General features: G+C 37.5%; 2 protein-coding genes across 3 annotated transcripts; one reads left to right on the top strand and one right to left on the bottom strand.

The window, feature by feature from the left end:
* Nucleotides 1-12,831: 12,831 nt before the first annotated feature.
* LOC133834592 (mitochondrial carrier protein MTM1) lies at nucleotides 12,832-16,719 on the top strand. 2 transcript variants are annotated; one of them, XM_062264257.1, is made up of 11 exons: nucleotides 12,832-12,977; nucleotides 13,136-13,398; nucleotides 13,646-13,735; nucleotides 14,008-14,136; nucleotides 14,607-14,666; nucleotides 14,800-14,970; nucleotides 15,080-15,182; nucleotides 15,327-15,418; nucleotides 15,510-15,659; nucleotides 15,789-15,847; nucleotides 16,086-16,719. In XM_062264257.1, exons 2-11 carry the CDS (start codon nucleotides 13,153-13,155, stop codon nucleotides 16,216-16,218), a joined length of 1,233 nt encoding a protein of 410 aa, XP_062120241.1. In that variant the 5' UTR covers nucleotides 12,832-12,977; nucleotides 13,136-13,152; the 3' UTR covers nucleotides 16,219-16,719. The 2 variants fall into 2 exon arrangements, with proteins under 2 accessions (XP_062120241.1, XP_062120242.1); XM_062264258.1 differs by lacking the exon at nucleotides 12,832-12,977 and having other exon boundaries at nucleotides 13,059-13,398.
* An 87-nt stretch (nucleotides 16,720-16,806) lies between these two features.
* On the bottom strand, nucleotides 16,807-19,699 carry LOC133778933 (cation/H(+) antiporter 4-like). The gene is made up of 2 exons (XM_062218944.1): nucleotides 19,463-19,699; nucleotides 16,807-19,334 (listed from the first exon to the last, which is right to left on the bottom strand). The coding sequence occupies exons 1-2, from the start codon at nucleotides 19,697-19,699 to the stop codon at nucleotides 17,109-17,111; spliced, it is 2,463 nt and encodes an 820-aa protein (XP_062074928.1). The 3' UTR covers nucleotides 16,807-17,108.
* Between the last annotated feature and the right edge of the window lie 70 nt (nucleotides 19,700-19,769).

Here is a 19,769-nt window from a genome sequence, read left to right as displayed (position 1 = left end):
TTAAATTTGGTGATATTAAAAATATTTAATTTGATACTCATATTTATATTTAATTATTAATATAACAAAAATTAATATAAACTTAACATGTAATAAATAATTTTTTTAAATAATTAAAAAATGATTATTCATAAATTTAACATTAATTTGAAAGAAGAAAAAATAAGTTTGACAATTATAAAAATAACTAATTATGAAAAATCTTGACAAATTTGAAAACCAAGAATGGAAATAATTACTTATAATTAATTTCAATTATATTTAATTAAATAGTAATTAAAATAAAAATTAATAACAATAATAAACTATAATAACATTCTTAATAAGTGCATTTTTAGTTTTTAAAGAACATTTAACCTTAAAAATTATAAAATAAGACCTTTTAAACAATCATATATAGGATAGGATGGTTATTATCACATAGTGATAATTGTTATTATTTAAATAACAAAAAGTCATAGACATAAATCTAGTGGCTGCCTTGGGATGGTAATCTGAGTCATTGTATTCATCTAGTATTACTCATTTTTCAAGATATTTATTCAAATATATTGAAAAAGTGGGTAGTACTAACACTACTACAAAAACACATTTTTAGGACACTCACCTAAATGCGAGTCCTAAAAAAGCCTCCTGGACTTTTTAGGACTCACATTGCGAGTCCTTAAAGAATTTGTTCGCGAGTCCTAAAAACTATGTGTGTCCTAAATGTTTGAGTTTTTTTTTTAAACAAACAGTTCCTGGACTTTTTAGGACTTACATTGCGAGTCCTAAAAACTTATGTGTATCCTAAAAGTTTAAATTTTAAAAAAAATCAAATTCCCTCCAATTTTCCTTAAAAACTATTTTTAGGACTCGCAATGAGTTTCCTAAAAAAATATGTGGGTCCTAAAATACCTTAATAGAAAATTTAAGTGTAATATTAGTGGTGACTTTTAAGGGCTCACTTTGGGTGTCCTAAAAACTTTTAAGTAAAAAATGATAAATAAATGAATAAATTAAAGCTTTATTTTAATAACTAAATTAAAAAAAAAAAACAGATTTCTTTTATTTTTATTTTTTAAAAAAAGAAAAGAAAATTTTATTTTATTTATTTAGGGTTATACCCGAATATTGTATTTAAAAAAAATCTGACCTAATAAACTAAATCCTAACCCTAAAAGTTCCAGCCTCCCTCCTAACCCTCTTCTCCCCTGCCGACCATGCATCTCCTTGTCTCCCTCCCAAACCTCTTCTCCCCTGCCGACCCATGCATCTCCTTGTCTCTCTTAGCCTTTCCAAGACCAAGCACATGGCCGCACATGGACGCCGTCGATGAGATCCGTAGCTTGCTCAAGCAGATGAGGCGGTGGCTCGCGGTGGGGCTCGCTGCAACGGTGGCTCGCAGAGGGGCTCGCTGCAATGCCATCGACGAGATCCGTGGCCTACTCAAGTAGATGAGGCGGTGGCTCGCGGTGGGGCTCGCTGCAACGGTGGCTCGCAGAGGGGCTCGCTGCAACGCTGGCTCACAGAGGCGGTGGCTCGCAGGCGGGTCTTCATTTTCAGGTGGTGGCTGGCAGGTTGTGTTTGTTTGGATTTTCAGGTGTTGTATTTGTTTTGATCTTTATGTCAATGGAAAAGTTTTGTTTGGATCTTTATGTCAATGGAAAATTTTCAGATATGTTATTCAGGTTGATTGTATATAATCATATAATATTATTGGTGTAGATTAATGTTTGCATATGCTTGTAGTTATCTCAACAATGTTTGCTTTGATTTTGTTTTTGTGTATCTTTAATATATTCATTCAACTAATCATAGTAATATTTCTAATATTTTATATAATTTATTTATTTTAAATATATAAGTATATATTTATTATTCATTCAGCAATAATGGGATTTAAAAAAAAATTGGGCATTTTACCCAAATATTGATTTATAAAATAAAATTATAATTAATTAAAAGGTACTCAAAGAAATTTTTTAGGGCACACATTGCGAGTCCTAAAAAGCATTTTTTGTAGTAGTAAAAACTTTGCGAGTCCTAAAAAACCTCAGTTTTTAAGGCTTTCAAATAGAGGACTCGCACCCCGCGAGTCCTAAAAAAGTCCTAAAAATCCTTTTTTGTAGTAGTGTAAATGTCTGCTTACTATCTCCAAGGGAACCACTTGGTCGGAAAAGAGTAGGTTGGAGTTCAGAATAATTAAGATAATTAAATAATAAAATATTAATTTAGTAATTAATAAGATAATTAAAAAATTATCAATTAATTTAATAATTACATTATTAATTAATTAAATAATAATAACAAAAAGTCATAGACATACATCTAGTGGATGCCTTGGGGATAGTAATCTGAGTCATTGTATTCATCTAGTATTACCCATTTTTTCAAGATATTTATTCAAATATCTTGAAAAAATGGGTAGTACTAGATGTTTGCTTACTATCTCTAAGGGATCCACTAGGTCGGAATAGGGTAGGTTGGAGTTCGGAATAAAAAATTTACGACGAAATATGTGTAGAAAAATGTATAATATATTGTCAATGTTCTGGGAATTTTCTTAATGTCATTTGCATACTTTTAAATTTTTGGGATAGCTTAGAATGTAGATGTTATGCTACCGAAATTTGGGTAGAGTTAGGGGACTAAATAAATGATATAATTTAATATTAAAAAATTTAATAATTTAAAAATAAATCATTAATTAATTAAGATGAAAAAGTAAGTTTGATGGTTAAAAAAACTAATAAAGAAAATAAAAAACAAACAATAAAACAAATTATTATTGGTTAAATTAATTAAATAATAATTAAAATTAGAATTATTAATAATTTTAAACAATATAAAATAAGAGATTATAGAACATCATAATTTTATATGGTATCATAAGATTTTATAAAACATTATGAAACAACTAGTGTTTAAATACTCTTAAATATGCTTCTTCGAATTATTCAGGACGATATTGATAGTTTGGATTTGTTGTGTACTTATAATTTGATCTATTACTCATTTTATTGTTTCGTTAGTAGATATTTCAGTATGTGTCTCCTTAATTGTTATCGTAAGTGGGCAGACTTAATTTTAGTCTGCGTACTTATGAGAACCATAGGGAGGTGCTGCCGAAATTTTTACATAAACGAAATAATGTTAAAAGTGTAGATTAAATTATATGTATACTACAAATCTGAATGGGATAGGTTATTTACTCTATTAGAAGTGGAGTGAAAAAAGTGGATTAGGGCACACACACATAGTCAATAATGTTTAATTGCTGTTTATTCTTTTATCGTAGATGCTAATCGATAAGAGTTGGACGACATTAAGGAATCGTAACTGTGATGCTTATTGGAACGGTCTCCAAGCCTTCTTGAAAATGGAAAAAGAACACATAGATTACGACATGGGAATTTTGTGTCCGTGCGTGAGGTGTCTTAATGTTAAACTACAAACTATAGATATAGTGGAGGCTCATGTCTTTAACAAGGGTTTTCAACATAATTATCAACAGTGGGTTTACCACAGTGAGGTGGAAGCTAGTGTGGCCAATGAGGTGGTTGAGGAGAATGAAGATGTAGAAGAGATGGTTGACGCCGTTGACGATTTCATCTTACCAACAAATGCAGATGAAGCAGTTGGTGTGTCTGGCATTCGAATGAGACAGTATTATGACAAGTTGTTCGACGAGATCGAGGCTGAGTTGTATCCGGGTTGTGATTGGATATCATCATTAAACTTTTTGGCAAAGTTGATGCATTTGAAAGTTAGGGGGAAGTGGTGAAGTTACTAAAGTTTGCATTTTCAAAGGATAATAAAATTCCTCCAACACACTACGAGGCCAAAAAGAAGCTCAGTAAGTTAGGGTTGGGATATCAATCAATACATGTATGTAAATATGATTGTTGCTTATTTTATAATGAGCATGCAAGCAAAGATTCATGTCCTACGTGTGGGAGTATTCGATGGGTCAATGAAAAGAAGAAGGAGAAAAAGATTCCACATAAGGTGATGTGTTACTTTCTGTTGACTCCCAGATTAAAGCTAATGTACAATCCAAGACATATAGCTAATGACATGTTATGGAATCATACTGAGAGATCAAAAGAAGATGGGGTGATCAAGGCTCGGGCTACCTCGTCCCATTTATCGCGCCCCTCATCCCAGGCCCGGGACACCATTTTCATCCTCTCCTCCAAGATGATTGATTCCCTTTCCCCAAAAAGGGTCGGGTTGATGGGAAGCTCAGGAGCATCCGAGAGATTCGGCGTAACAATAAGACTTTCGCCAGAGGAATGTTCCTCGGTCACAGGGAAATCCTTTGTCTTGGCTTTCTTGGCCCGCTCTGCAGACTCTGCGGCAGCAGAGTCCGTCTTCCTTTTATTCGTCCCACCTCCTTCTGAGGCTCCTGCTCCAAGTTAATGATTTGGAGAGGAGCAGAGCAAGACAGATGCTGCTCAACAAGCGTCGTCGGGGCTGAGGTTGCAATTTGAACTCCCTCAGAATCCCCCAGGTTCGGTTCTGAGTCCCCGAGTATCATATCAATGATCTTCTTCTTGGCCAGGCTCCTGGCGGCTTTCTTTGGCGAGGCCTTGGCCGTAGCAGCCCTCGCCTCAATCATTTCCTTCATCTTGGACACGAGATTAGACATGTTCAGTTCACCCGATAAAGGAATAAAAATGGATTAATAACTTAACAAAACGGGAATGACAAACAAATACAAAGGAATAATGCAAGTCTAAGTCCTCCGCGACAGACCCTTATCTACGGAATCAGCCTGACTTAACTCTCTTAGGGCAAAAGCATGAATTTGATCTCCCATGTCATCCGGGTCCAAAAACCTACCATACTAAAGGAACTAGGACGAATGAATGAGGGTCGGCGTGTCCACGGAAATGGGGCAAGGAAGCCCCACGTTGCTAACAATCCCGGTATCGTTGCCTAATTCTAACAAGGCGCCCATCATATGAGGACTGTAAGTTAAAATCAAAGGCGTTTTACCTTGCCCCGAGATGTTGGCCCCGGGAGCTCCAGCGTTGGGCTGCCTCCCCTCGAGTAAGGCATCCAGCTCCTCAGACTCGATCCGCTCTGCACGGTGCACCTACTCCGTTTTCAGTCTCTCTGCGTCTGCCTTGACCACGACCTCCACCACCTCGATGTGAATGAGGGCCAACTCCTCTCTCAGAGTAGGGTCCCTCTCACATTGCAGTCCTCGGAGGCTAGGGGCATCTATCGATTGATGCCCGACAATCAACCTAACCAATCGAAGGTTCTCTATAGTCACGAACCCCCCCTTCCCCCCCCCCCCTATGTAACACCCCAATTTGCTAATAAGGTTTAGGACCTTGATTAGCGTGCCTGGAGGGCAATAAGTGAATTAACATGTTAATATATGAATTTAAATGAATATGTGATTAGAATGCATGTTTAGGTGGAATAAATATGCATGTGGGCCCCGTTTGTATGTTAGGGGTAAAATAGTAATTTTAGCCTGATGAGGGCATAAATGTGATAATTGTATTATATGTTTAGTATCACGTGTGAGTGGTGATGTTATTGTGATGCACGTGCCAAGATGGTCCTAGGGAGATAATTAGTATAAAAGTCACAACGGGATTAAATACCCGGCTCAGGAGGAGCCTAGGGGTATTTTGAGAATTTTATACTTTGAGTTTGTGAGCTAATGGTTAGTGGTGATTGAGTAACTTGAGTGACCATTAGTAACCATTAAGAGTAACATATTTTAGATGAGAAAGATGGTACATTTGTAGGAAAGGTGAAAAGGCAAAAGTGCCCTTGAGGTTTAGTTAGGAAAGAAATTATTTGGATGGGTAAAATAGTCTTTTGGCAGGGGTTTAGATACCTTCAGCTGAGGGAAAAGGTGATTCACATTTTATACTTAGCCATATTTTGATCTTGTTGAAATTGGAAGAAAACCTAGAGGAGAAAAGGGAAAAAACTAAGGGCAAGAAGGAAGGGAAGAAGGGAAAATCTCTTGGGATCAAGAAAGGGATTAAAGCTAGGAAACTTAGAGGAGTATTCAGCATATTGAGGTAAGGAAATTCTGTGCATATGTTGTAAAATTCAGTTAAGAATATCATGGAATTGAGAATTGAGTTGTGTGTTTTGCTTGGTGAATTCTTGGGATGAATTGAGGATAGGTTCAGCTTGAGTTTGCGATTAAGCTTGGAATTTGATTGGGAAAGCAGCTCAAGGTTGAATTCTTGATTGAGGTAAGAGTTTTAAATATCTTTGAATTTTCGTATCTGATGTGGTTTAAGAATTTGGAAGCATGGTTTAAGTTTTTCAAGCTTTGGTTTAAGTTTTTGGCCTACTGGTTTAAGTTTTTGAAGTTTGAAACCAAAGTGTGAATTTTGGGTGTGATTGTGTGTTTGTCCTTGTTGCTGGTGTTTATAGGTTGCTAGATGGTTTATTTGAGGTTTCGAATTGATTTTGGGGTTTAGGTATGTATTTGGGTTGGATTGGAAGTGTTTTGGCTCGGGGAAAATGCAGGGGAAAACCTAGAAATCTGGGTTCGCGAAGGGGCGCCGCGGCCCTGTTCTTTGGTGCCGCGGCGCAAGGCTACATCAGGCAGCAGGGAAGTTTCTGGGCGCCGCGGCCCTCCTTGGTGGGCGCCGTGGCGCTAGGCTATTTTTCTGCGCAGAGAATTTTTGCATTTTAAGGCTTTTGCCCCGGCGGCTCGGGAGATGTTTCCGTTGTATTGTTTTAGGAAATTGGAAGTCCCGAGAGTATGGGATAGGTTCCGGGAAGTGGTTTTGGATTGGTTAGTATTAAAGGGTGTTTTATATGTGTTGTGACTAGGTTTTCGAAGAGGCTCGGGATAGAGGACCGTGCTCGTGACTTTGGTGCATTGTAAAGCTCGGGATACAGGTAAGAAAACTGTAGTACCCGTAGAGCAGGGCATGAGCCCATAGTGTTGTTGCATGGCACGACCCTAGATTGTACTATATGCTAGGACATAACCCTTGATTGAGCTGTTATATGTTTGAATGTTGTTTGAGTTAAGCTATATGTGGTTATAGTTGAATGAACAGCAAAGGAGCCAAGAACGGCAAGGAGCCGGGAACGGCAAAGGGCCGAGAACGGCGAAGGCCGAGAACGGCAGTGGGGCCGAGAGTAACATTTGGCACGCGGAGTGCATACCACCAGGGTGAGACCCCAATGGATACATGGGATATCCTTACGGTGAGGACCGAGATCCCAGGCTTTGGTAATGCTTCTGGGACGGCATGGCCGTATGTGTTTAGTCTGATGGACTATCTGTTTATCTGTGGATTATCTGATATAATGGTTATATAATATGCATATGTAATGTGCAGTGTGAGTTTTCTTGTTGGGCTTCGGCTCATGGGTGCTCTGTGTTGCAGGTAAGAGCAAGGAAAAAGTCAACCAACCATGAGTACGGAGAGCGTGGGGTGGCGCGTACATGTGTTGGCCTGCCCGACTGCTTTGGTTGGGGCATTTTGAGAAATGGCTGTATTAAACTGTGATTTTGATAGTTAGCTATCTGTAAACCTATTTTGAGTTGTAAATATTTTATAAACCTTATTTTGGGATCCCAAACGTTAGACACTTGGAATTTTCAATGAAATAGGATACTTTCAAAGTTTACAGCCTTAACTTTTTGTTTAATCACACTTTTGGTCTTAAAACCTCGTTTAGCGAGTTAATTACACATTTTAAACTCACTTAGTAACGGCTCTAAGGTAGTAGGGCGTTACACCCCACGTCCAGTTCCTTGGCACTCAGGGTGTGGCATAAAAAAATTTACGGTCCAGGATTGACTTGGTGAGCCGGGTTTGGGCGTACAGACCTGTTCACATGAACGTGAGTATCCGATAAACAAAACAAAGGATGAGACGAAGGATGAAGAAGGATAACTTACGCACACGCTGAAAGTCCAGCACCAGAGTAGGGTTCTTCTCTAGAAGGAACCCGGATGTTATGAACCAGTAGTGTTTGACATCCGGGGGATGTTTCCAGGAGCTATACAGAGCCAGACTGACACCACGACTTTTCAATCAATAAAATTCATCCCACGTCTTGTCTTTGGAGTTCAGTTGCGACTCCAACCGATAATAGTACAACACCTCCGCAAGGATGGGTGTCGCGATCTCCTGCGAGGCGCAAAATATACGCCACCCCACCAGCAACTTGTACGCCTGGGGTATGAGCTGGAATGACGCGATCCCCACGAACTTGAGGAATCGCGCGAAATAGTCGTGAAGCGGGAGAATGACTCCCGCACTGATATGGCCTGTGCTCCAGGCCCCGAATGTGCCCACTCCAATGTGAGCCTTCTCGTCTTTCCGAGCCAGCCTGTTGTAGAAGAGCTATGGAGTCAACTCTATCCCAAAGGCTTTTTCCAGCGCGTTCAGCATCCAGTAGTTCTGGAACTCGTTCGCTTCTGCGTCCATTTCCCACGAGTTGCTAGTGGGAAGCTTGTGCCCCTCCAAGACAACAGGGCCCGCATTCACCACATCTCCTACATAGAGGGTGACGCCATGACCCATGATCAAGGACCTGGAGATGACAAAAAAATCAAGAACCAAGCAGTTAGCACCAAAGCCGAAGAAAACTAGTTAAGGTACGAGGATTCTCTTAAAAGTGATTGGAGAGGTCCCCTCCGGACACAGGTCCGGGAACAATTAAGCTCCCAGGAGCGTGATTCGGGAATTAAATGCTAAATATAGGTGCAAAAGGAAACTAATTCACCTAGACGGTTTTGAGACGTCCGGGTTCAATGATTCAGAGCAATCCATCCCACTCCATCAATCAATTTAATATGGTATGGAATGTCACCTTGAAAGTTCCCTACTAGTAATCTTTACCACTACCACTACCTAGAACCACCCTACACAGTGGTTATGGCCCTAACAGCTAATGGTCACAGAAATAATGTGGTAACAAAAATGACGAAAAGAAATAAAGAAATGACCAGAAAACTTACTGAGTAAACATGGATCTAGAATTTGTTGAGGTACAGGCGACGATGCCATCAGAAATTCAGCCTTGAACTTGAAGAGGCGATACAACAGTTCGTCGGCGCTTTCAGATAGGTCGCCCTGGACAAAGTTGTCTTCTTGATAATGAAAGAGAGCTTCGTCAGAAATAGATGGGCATAGAAATGCACTAACCGTCGAAAAAAGTTCATCGGCAACTTCGGACATTCAGGGTTTTAGCTCTCTACTTTTTAGTTTGAAAATTTGGGATCAGTAAAGTGTGGAAGGGAGCCTACTGAGGTATTTATAGGATGAAAAGCTTCTATTCAATCTAACGACCCACAATGAGAGTCCCAAAGCAATCCTCAGCTGACGGTCCCGGACAGCGCAGAGACATTAACTAGCCTAATCAAGCGCTAAATCGTGGATTCGTCAATCCATGATCCACACCTCCCTCATCCAACGGTCCACATCGAAAATCCAAAGACTATCCCCATCCGACAACTTTGGATAACACATAAGCATTAAACATCCTACTCGAGTGCTCGAAGCACCTTTTCGTATAGACGAGATGCTTCAGGAAATGCACTAACACCCATCAGTCACCTAGGACATCAAAGGTTTTTCCCCAGATTATTTGAGCGCAGGTGGCATAGACGTACCATCTACCTGGAGACACGTGTCTAGGACAGTGGGAATTCGAAAGGACAAGGCTTAGCCAGTTGGCCCCCAAGTAAATGAACCTGTGCATAGGCGAATGAACCTGGGTTTTGGTAAATGAACTAGGACTTAGGTAAATGAACTGGGATATAGGTGTTTGATCCGGGATGAAGAAGGCAAGTCTCCACCGCGTGATCACGGATGAAGACTTGGGGGTAAATGTTATCCATATTTTCCACCTTGGACACGTGGCATGGCCAGGTGAGTTACATAGGCTATCGAGAGAGGTCCGGGCCCAACCAGGGCCTAGCGAACAATGAGCAACCGAACCCTATCGGCACGGACCATGCCGAGCCCAATAACTAGTGAGTAGCACGAGCATAGCAAGGGGGCCGAAACTGAGATGTAGGCCCGAACCGCCTTCCTGAGCACACCCAATCCCTATTCTCCGGGATCTAGATTAGGGTGGTGGACAATCTATTCTAGGAGACGGATCCCATCGAGTAGGATCCAGGAAAAGTTTCTAGGTCCATTGCCAATGCTCTGGCCCGCCATCAGGATGTCCGATCTATTATCGTATTGCGATGTCCGCCCTAGTAAATGAACCCGGGTCTTGGTAAATGAACCTGGGCATCGGTAAATGAACCCGGATTAGGTATCCGAGTAGAACAAACTCAGTCCTTCCTACAGCTGACGTGTCCTCGAGAAATCTGGCAACTGGTCTTCCAAACTAACCTGCAGAATGGGGTACAAACGGAACGTACAATGTTCTTAGGAAACGGTACTGCCGCTACTATGACAGATCCTATCCCCGGGATCCCCTTGGTAGTCCACACGGATCAGTTTGTGCCAACGTACAAAGGGCAGCTGTAAGGCTCTACTACCCTTAGGTCGACCCAATGGACTTAGATTAACAACTTATAATCATGTTATACCCTTGTATTATAGCTTCGTTAGCAAGCACTTATAATTATATCCTTATTAGACTCGGATTAGTCCAGCCCAAGTCACATGATTGCTTATAAATAGGGTCATTCGTGAACTGTAGCGAGGATCCCCGATCTTCTCATGTATGCATAAACGCTGCTGAACTTGTAGAAAACCTCCATTGTTAAACTCTCTAAAGTCTAATACTAGTGACTTGTGGACTGATGCTCATTAACGCCCCAATCATGCAAAAACTGTGATCTTGTTCATTTCTTAGCCTTTCTTTCTAGCTCTTATTTCTCAATATATTTATAATTTCTGAAAAACTCGGTAAACAGTACAAAATATGTACGATTTCAAATTACAAGGTACCAGATGAACATTATTGAAAACATAGGGTACCAAGTATGTATTTCGATAAAACAGAAGATACTAAATAAGTATTTACCCTTCATTTATCAAACTTATTAAGAAAAATATGCCATAATAAATTACCACAAGGATAATAATAAATTGCAAAATGAAAAAGTAAAGAATATCAAAATCATTAATACCGCTAAATGCAGATAAAAGAGGCACAAAACAAACCTAAGAAGACATAAGACAAGCCAAATCATGGTATAAAACAAGCCTAAAGAAGGCACAAAATAATTTTTTTTATGACACAAAAGAAACCTAAGAAGGCGAAGACAAGCTGATTCATTGACAAGAAAAAGCCAAATTATGACACAAAACAAGCCTAAGAAAACATAGTAACAAATTAAATAGTTTTTGGAACTAGGAACCATATCAGTTGTTAGTGCTAAATAGTGACAGTGCCATAAATTTTTAACATATTTGAATATTACAAAAAATTTGCTCTCAATTACTCTTACTTCAATAATATAATTTTAAATTTTGTCAAAAAAATATATTATAAATTTAAAAAATAAATGAAAAATAAAATAGTTCATTATTGCAAATAATAAAAAGATAATTATTCATTACATTTAAGGAAATTTTTATACTAGAGAGTAAATTAATAATAAATGTCAGAATATATTCAAGGTTCCCGTTCCTGATTGGTACAGAAAACTCTAGAAAGCCAAGAGGAAAAAGACCATACGTCTTTGCAATTGTACACCACACATCTAGTTAGCTAAATTAGGTGATGTTCAAAAATTACTTCCTAGTGTAAATACAAGAACATATTTAATGCACAATTAATTTATCATCAATTAGTATATCATTAATCATTTAAAAAAGAATAAATAAACATCTTTGCCTCAAAAAAATTTAACATTACCAATTGTACCCTAAAATATAGTTAAAATTTCTCAATGAATTATTGATACTATCAAATTGTACTCCTATTATAATTTGCATAAAATAATTAATATTTTTATCCCCAAATTTTGACAACTATCAAATTATATCACATATTTTAAAAATATTTTTTTCTATTAGTTCTTAAAAAAATTTAAGAAAACAGACTAAAAATTATTTACAATTCCTTTTAAATATATTTAAATTTAAAAATATTTTTTTAAAAGAAAAACTAAATTGTTATAATTAAAAAAATATATATTCCCTTTCTTCTCTATTCTTTTTATTATTTTTTCTAATTACTCTCTATTCTATCATTTTTGGTCCTACAATCATTTTAAAAATTAAATATATATAAAATATTATAAATTTAAAATGTATTAATTTTATAAGAAATATATAAAACTTAATTAATTAAAAATATTGGACAACAATGAAAAAATAGAAAGTAATTAGAAAAATATATTAAAAAAATAAAGAAGAAGAATAGAATATGTTTTTTTTTTCATTTGTAACAATTTAGTTTTTCTTTTAAAAATTATTTTCAAACTCAAATGTATTTAAAAGGAATTTTAAATAATTTTAGTCTTTTTTTAATAATTTTTTAAGAATTAATAGAAAATTAAATTTTTATATTTTTATAATTAAAATGGACATAATTTGGTAGTTGTCGAAATTCGGAGGACAAAAATACTAATTATTTTATGTAAATTATAAAAAAAGTACGATATGATAGAACTAATAGCTTAAGAATTTTTTTTAATTAATAGTATATTTTAGGGTACTAGTAGTATTAAAAGTTCAGCTGTAAAAATTCTATTTATTCTTTAAAAAATAGCTAAAGAAATTTAATTAGCAATGAAAAATAATTTTGAAAACTCATGGCAAAAAAATTCAATTTAAACAAATAAAATAGTTTTTTTCTCTTCTCATAATAAAATTAGGGTTCAATATTTGATCAAGAAAGATCTCCTCCACTAATTTTGCGACGAAATAAATAATTTTATATTCTAAAAAATAACTAGGTTTAACTCTGAAAAATTAACTCCTTTCTCATAGTTGTATACGACAGACAACACACACCCTTTAGCTCTTTCGCTTTCATTACTCTCTTCTTCGTCTTCTCCTTCTTTCTTCCTGGTAAGTTTTTTTTTCCCTGTTTCTTCTTTTCCAAGGAATCGGGAAAGTGTTTTTGTTTAATTATTTATTTGCTGTACAAAAAAAGGAGCTTTTTTTTTTTTTTCCATTGGTGCTCTTTACGGAGAAGAAAAAACCCCTTTTTTTGATCCCATTTTCAGAGAGAGGAAACGAGAAGATGGTCGAACCAGAGGAGACCCATAATAACAATCCATGGATTGCAGCTGAGCAAATCCCTAATGTGGAAATTCATTCTGAATCGACCTTTTTGGAGAGAGATGATGGGGTTGGGTTTTCGGCTACCAAGCTTTCCAACTCCACAAACGTCTCTGATTGGAAACTGGGTATTGCAGAGCGAGTTCTCTCGGCAGCTGGTGCTGCCTTCCTTTCCGCCATTATTGTAAACCCTCTTGATGTTGTCAAGGTATGTGATATGTTCCTTTGTTTATTTAAGTTTCCTGGCAAAACAGAATGAGGGTTCTTTTGTAAACACGTTTTGCTTTTCTGGAAATTTGTTTGAAGTTATGCTTAAGTTGTGGTAGGAATTGATTTGGATTAGTTGACCGTAAAAACCTTCATTTTATTGTACTTGAAATCGTAGACAAGTTTACAAACTCTATATTTTGGGTAGATTATGATCAACTGATGAACTCCTATGTCATATTTTCCAGACAAGGTTGCAAGCTCAGGCAGCTGGGGTTGCTTACTCTCATCCATTAAGTAATATCACAAGTCGAATGGCTTTTTTTGGGCCAAGCATGGTATGAATGTGATTCTCAATGGATTTCTGTTGTGTGCAATCTTATTTTGACCATTTTAGTTGAACTTATTTGAGCTTATAATTTATAGTATGGTTTTTAACTTCTGTTATGCCAGTGCCATGGAGATTACTTATTATGTTACTAGCTTATAGATTCTATGGCTCGTATATGCTCAAGCAATTATGTATGGTTCTCATAGTTGGTGCTCGTGACTTCTTATTTCCTCTGCCGGTATCTTTTCTGTTAACTTTGTTTTATTTTATGGTTCGTAGATGTTTGCAGATTTAAGGTGTTCACCATCATGCGCACATGCGGGTGTCCATGGTACTGTATCAATATGTCCCCCACATTGTTTTCGGTATAAAGGAACACTAGATGTCTTTAACAAAATCATTCGCCAGGTTGGTATTTTCTCTCTGTTCCAACTTTAGTCTTGGTTGGTATTTTCTCTCTCTCTCTCTGTTCCAATTGGCATTGGTCTTATATATTCATGTGAAAAAGGGTTAGCCTGAAAGTTCTAAAATATTTCTGGACTCTAAACTACATTATATATCTTTGGCTCTACTGATTTACGAGGCATTAGATGTTTGCCACCTGAGGCTAGCTCAAGTGGTTGGATGGAGTGTGTGTGGTTCAGGGTCAAGTCCATGACTCCATTTAATTGTATCTTATGAAAGAAAGGAAAGAAATATTGATTTCCATTGTGGTATAGATTGTATGATGTACTTCATGTGGCTTATCGATTAAAAAAACATCCACCCAAAATGTTTGATATGTTTTGGGAAGATGGTCTATCTGTTTTTCATTTCTATTTAGTTTTTACTGGAGTTCTCATTCAGTTTATTTTATTTTTATTGGATTTATATTGCAGGAAGGATTTTCAAGACTTTGGAGAGGCACAAATGCTGGTCTTGCGCTGGCTGTACCAACAGTAAGTTCTATCTTTGCTGTGATTATATGTCCTGGCTGTTAATTACGTTTCTTGTTTTACCTGCCATTGTAAGTGCACATGCTTGTAAGCATTGTGGGATTTATACCAGATTTTTTTATCTTTGGTTAATCAGGTTGGGATCTACCTGCCTTGTTATGACATATTTCGAAATTGGTTAGAGGTACATACTATCCAGAATGCACCAAGCGTGACTCCTTATGTCCCTTTATTTGCTGGATCTTTGGCTCGCTCATTGGCTTGTGCAACTTGCTATCCTATTGAGCTTGCAAGAACACGCATGCAGGTAAACCTGATCTTTATGTGCAAGAGATCGCTCTTCAGTTATTGTCTTTGATTATTAACTTTTGTGGATCTCTTTGTTTATTTTCTTCACCTCTTTGTTTGATGGATAGGCTTATAAGGTGACTCATGGTGGTGTGAAGCCTCCTGGTGTCTGGAAGACTTTATTTGAGATTCTATCTCATGTCAAAACCACAAATAATATACAAGAAAATTGTAAGTCAATTTTTCTATGGTGGAAACATTCATCATGTAAACTGGTTTTCACAACAGAAGTATTAGGATTAGGATCTCTTATGTTTGAGGAAGCAGCAAATGATGTGTAGCACTTTTATGATTGATGTGGCTCTCTTGTTACAGTGAAAGGCTACCGCGTTCTTTGGACAGGCATGGGAGCACAGCTTGCACGTGATGTCCCCTTCTCTGCTATCTGTTGGTCTACCCTTGAGCCTGTGAGTTTATTTTTTTTAATTATTATGTTGGTTTTGATTTTGCTACTTGTTTTGGTAGTTAACATTTTTTTACCCCATTCTCTATGTACAGATCAGGAGAAAGCTTCTTTGCCTTGTTGGTGATGATACCAGCGTTGCAAGTGTACTCAGTGCAAATTTTTCTGCGGGGTTTGTGGCAGGAAGCCTTGCTGCCGCTGCTACATGTCCACTAGATGTTGCAAAAACCCGAAAACAGATTGAGGTTTATTCTTTATCCCATTCAGTTAGAGTATGACGTTGTGATAGTTAAAGGCTTCTGTTGACAAATGCCGCTTAACTTTGCCACCTTTGCTCATATACTCTGTTTTTATTACGTCTTTTAAATTTACAGAAGGATCCAGCGAGGGCATTGCAAATGACAACCACACGAACACTAAAGGAGGTTTGGAGGTATTTTCCTACTTTATAAACAACTATCTTCACTGCAAAAAAATACATTTGGATGAAGCCAGATTCATATTTACTGTTATGTTTTGAATCATTAGCCAATAAAATTCAAATGGTCTTCTCATCCATAATGGTGATTGACTGATTGGTGATAGGGCGTAAAGTTGAAATAGACTTGCTATTAATCGGGTGTATGTGAATGTCTGTCCTGATTGACTGATGCATTTTTTAATTTGAACAGGGTTGGAGGGATGAAAGGACTTTTTACCGGGGTGGGTCCTCGTGTTGGACGTGCAGGTCCTTCTGTAGGTATTGTGATTTCATTCTATGAAGTTGTGAAATATGTGCTACATAACCGGTATGCTACTTCGTGATAGAGAAGAAAACACTTCAACACAGAAGGATTTTCAAACATAACCAAAAAAAAAAAAAAAAAAAAAGAGAGAAGAAAAAGATTAAAAAAACACTCATGTTAAAGAGATGATGGATCCGATTCTCTCAACCTTTTTGTGCAAGCGTAATTAGTTGACTTGGGGTTCAGTGAGACACGTTCAAGTGCCGGCCTGCTAGTTTTTGTCGAAATGGTAGGATACAGAGTACAACAATGTCAATAATGTTATAGATTGCAAGCTCATTTTCCCTAATGCTAATTAGGTACTCAGCAATTTTGTCGCGTCAGTTGAGCCGAAGTTTTGTTATTATTGGCTCTTCCCTAGATAATTTTTTTTCTGAGATCTCAGTTTGCAATGTAACAGAAAGCACTTCTGCTAATGTTAAAAACTCAAAGTACCACATTGTTAAATTCGGGTAGTTATGATTTCATACACACACAAGGTTACTTCAAAAATATAAATAAAGAAATGTAGCTCGGTCAATCAATGTTGTTTGATTGTATATACACTATTTGAATTTTGAATAATTTCATTTGAAAAGAGAATGATGATATTACAAAATACAAATCATTCTCACTTGTTGACATTAATGCAGACCATTCGCATTATAAAATATGCGTAGCTTGCGTACAGGGCATTCTGTTTTATGTAGAAATATACAAATTGTGGAGAATCTTAATCTGTATGTTAGCATAATAACTAGTTTATCGTTCTACAGAGAAACATGCATATTGCACTAAATTACAGTGTTATCTCTTACAATTGGGAAAGATGTAGACACTAGAGAGCTTTAGGCCTAAATGTGAAGAAGCAACAGAGCAAGACCAAATGGTCTAAGCAATGAGAACTAAAAGAATAGATTCATAAACTTGTTAATCATTTTCTATTTCTTGTTGCTGAATCACCAGTACAGAAGCTTTGCCATGAATATCCATGGAGGCAAGCAAGTCTCCTATGATTCCTAGCTCCGGAAACTCAGTCCAGCCAATGTCAAGACCTGAAATTTGGCGGCTGCCTCTGCTGTGACATCTCCCAGTTATGACAAGATCAAACTCATCAACCAAACCTCTAACAACAGAAGCCATTTGAGTCCCATCATTCACAACCTCCTGCACGTACTCAATGTATTGGGTTGAATTCAAATTTTTGTATTTAACATCTTTCAACAACTCAGCATCCAGAACGATACCCCACTTCTTCTCCTCACCAACTTCTTCCTCATCCGGGGCAATAAGATGGATCACCGTAAGCCTAACGCTTGACACTCTCACCATGCGCTTCGCATAAGTTAACGCCTCCCTATCGTCTTTGCCACCCAAGAACACCATAGCAACTGAGTACCTGTAAGCATCTTGTGCTGAAAGCAAGGATCCTGTTCGTCCTGAGTTTGCCCTGGTCACGAGAATCCCAACAGAACATGGTGCCCTTTGGAGCACGCTGTTGTTCAAGGCCCTCAACATGCCATCATCCAATTCAACATGTCCATCCGGTGACCATTTTCGATGAAAGGGTAAGATCATAAGGGAGGTGAGCTTGTCTAAGGCCATAATGCAAATGTCCTCATGCATTAACTTCCGAGGAGAAACTGCTGTGAACACATTTACTTCTACAGCATCCCAGTTGCTATTCTCAAAGAGCTTAAAAGAAAGGATTACATTATGAGAGTATGAAACTTGTGAGAGGGCCTTCTTTTGAACTTGGTGGGAGATAAAGATTGGGGAAGCTCTGCCTATAAGCTCAATTAAGTGAAGAACATAAACACCAATGGGAGCTTCTTTAGTTGGGCATGAAGCATCAAGCAGATTAATCATGGCAGGAATGTCATCAGGCCTGTGGATGCAGACTAGTATTCGAAGCTCCGAATCTGATTTCAAATGCATGATGTTCCTTTTCTGGTAGCCTGCATATTTTCTCGATGGATCGTAGAGAAATTTCACCGAAAGTGGTACTATTGTTGCTAAACATAAGATACTTATTACAAGTAAATTGTAAACCGATTCAGATATACCCTGCATTTGATAACAATTGTTAGTAAAAATATCAAAGTGTTTGTCAAATATGAAAGTAAATAGTGAAGAAGTGAAGTATATGCTTACATCAATATCTCTGAATGAGGTGTAGAGACCTATTTGAACATTGCCTTGAGTACTCATAATGAAAGATAGCACCCAAGAGTCGAGCGTTGGCATATCATAGATAAAGCAAGCTATATAGCAGGCAACGAATTTGGCTATGTTAGTGACCATAACAAGGATTGCGTTAGTTGCCGTGAGATTATCGAACACAAATTTTCTCAAATCCACTCTCAAGACCGATGTGCTGACAAAAAGAGGCACGAATACTCCTGTGACAAAGCAATCAAGCTTAGCAACAATGGCAGAGCCTAATGGGGGTCCATCTGGTATAGCCAATAATCCCAAGAGATAAGGCCCCATGAAAATTTGTTGATCAAGTACGTCTGAAATAAGGCAAGAGAGTAAAGCCAAGGCAATAATGGTGTACACATAGATGTCTTTCACAGGCCTTCCTTCAGGTGTTTTTTCAATGATGAAAAACATTATAGGCCTAATTACGAAAGCAGAAACTACAATGAATGCGGTTGTTGCTACGGCATCTATAATGGCTGCTCTTAAAGAATCCATTGAAACTCTAATTATGAGAAAAGCAGCTGTGAGGAAGAAACTGATGGCGTCACTGACCATGGCCGAAGACATAGACAACCGGCCAATTTCTGAGTTGAGAAGATTGAGATCTGATACGAGACTAGAAATGACAGGAAAAGGGACAAGGCATTGTGTTATGAAAACAAATGAGAGTTTATTTTTATCTGAAAGGGATAGGTTTCTGGCTATCACTTCTTTGGTTATTAATCCACACAAAAATGGGACGAAAAGTGTAGCCACACCAATGGTCACGGTCTTTGTTCCTGACTTTGTAACCATTCCAATGTTCATCTTTACACCAGTCGTGAAAAGGAATAGAGCAAAACCACACATTGATAAAGTTGCAAGGATTTGTTGACCCGTTGGAGTGAATAGAGTCTCGTCTCTAGGGTTTCCATGTTCGTCCATTAATGCATATCCCAGAACCAAACCAGTCTGCATGCATGCATATGTTTTGACGTAAAATAACAAATCAAACTCGTGATTGAGAAAACCCCATATGTTGAATAATATTATACACACATATAAATATAAATATGTATAAATAGATATTAGTTACGTACCAGAATATCAGAAGATAGCTTGGGGATTCCAAAACGCTTGAAGACGAAATGGAAAGTATGGGACAAGCAGAATACCATGACCATCTGCAATTCCAGCTCCGGCAATGAATTTTTAAGCAACCCATCAGAATCTGGCTTTTGCTTTTTCCAAAAGCCTTGGGAGTTTACCTGGGGAGGTAATTCAATGCAAGTATTAAAAGGTATGTTGTTTGAGTTTGGATTATCATTTAGCTCCATGAATATAATATTATTCTTCTTGTTCTTCCTATTCTTCTTTTTTCACAATATCAAACTTTGAATTCTTCAA

Source organism: Humulus lupulus, chromosome 5, assembly GCF_963169125.1.
Source record: "Humulus lupulus chromosome 5, drHumLupu1.1, whole genome shotgun sequence".
Taxonomy (NCBI): domain Eukaryota; kingdom Viridiplantae; phylum Streptophyta; class Magnoliopsida; order Rosales; family Cannabaceae; genus Humulus; species Humulus lupulus.
The sequence above is the reverse complement of the archived record's forward strand: the minus strand, read 5'-3'. Positions and strand labels throughout refer to the sequence as shown.

Coding starts and splice junctions, on each gene's coding strand:
- LOC133834592 (XM_062264257.1), top strand. CDS start 13,153: ATGGTCGAACCAGAGGAGACCCATAATAACAATCCATGGATTGCAGCT. Junction 13,399..13,645: donor ACCCTCTTGATGTTGTCAAG/GTATGTGATATG, acceptor CATATTTTCCAG/ACAAGGTTGCAAGCTCAGGC. Junction 13,736..14,007: donor CTTTTTTTGGGCCAAGCATG/GTATGAATGTGA, acceptor TATGGTTCGTAG/ATGTTTGCAGATTTAAGGTG.
- LOC133778933 (XM_062218944.1), bottom strand. CDS start 19,699: ATGGAGCTAAATGATAATCCAAACTCAAACAACATACCTTTTAATACT. Junction 19,335..19,462: donor AGCTATCTTCTGATATTCTG/GTACGTAACTAA, acceptor GCATGCATGCAG/ACTGGTTTGGTTCTGGGATA.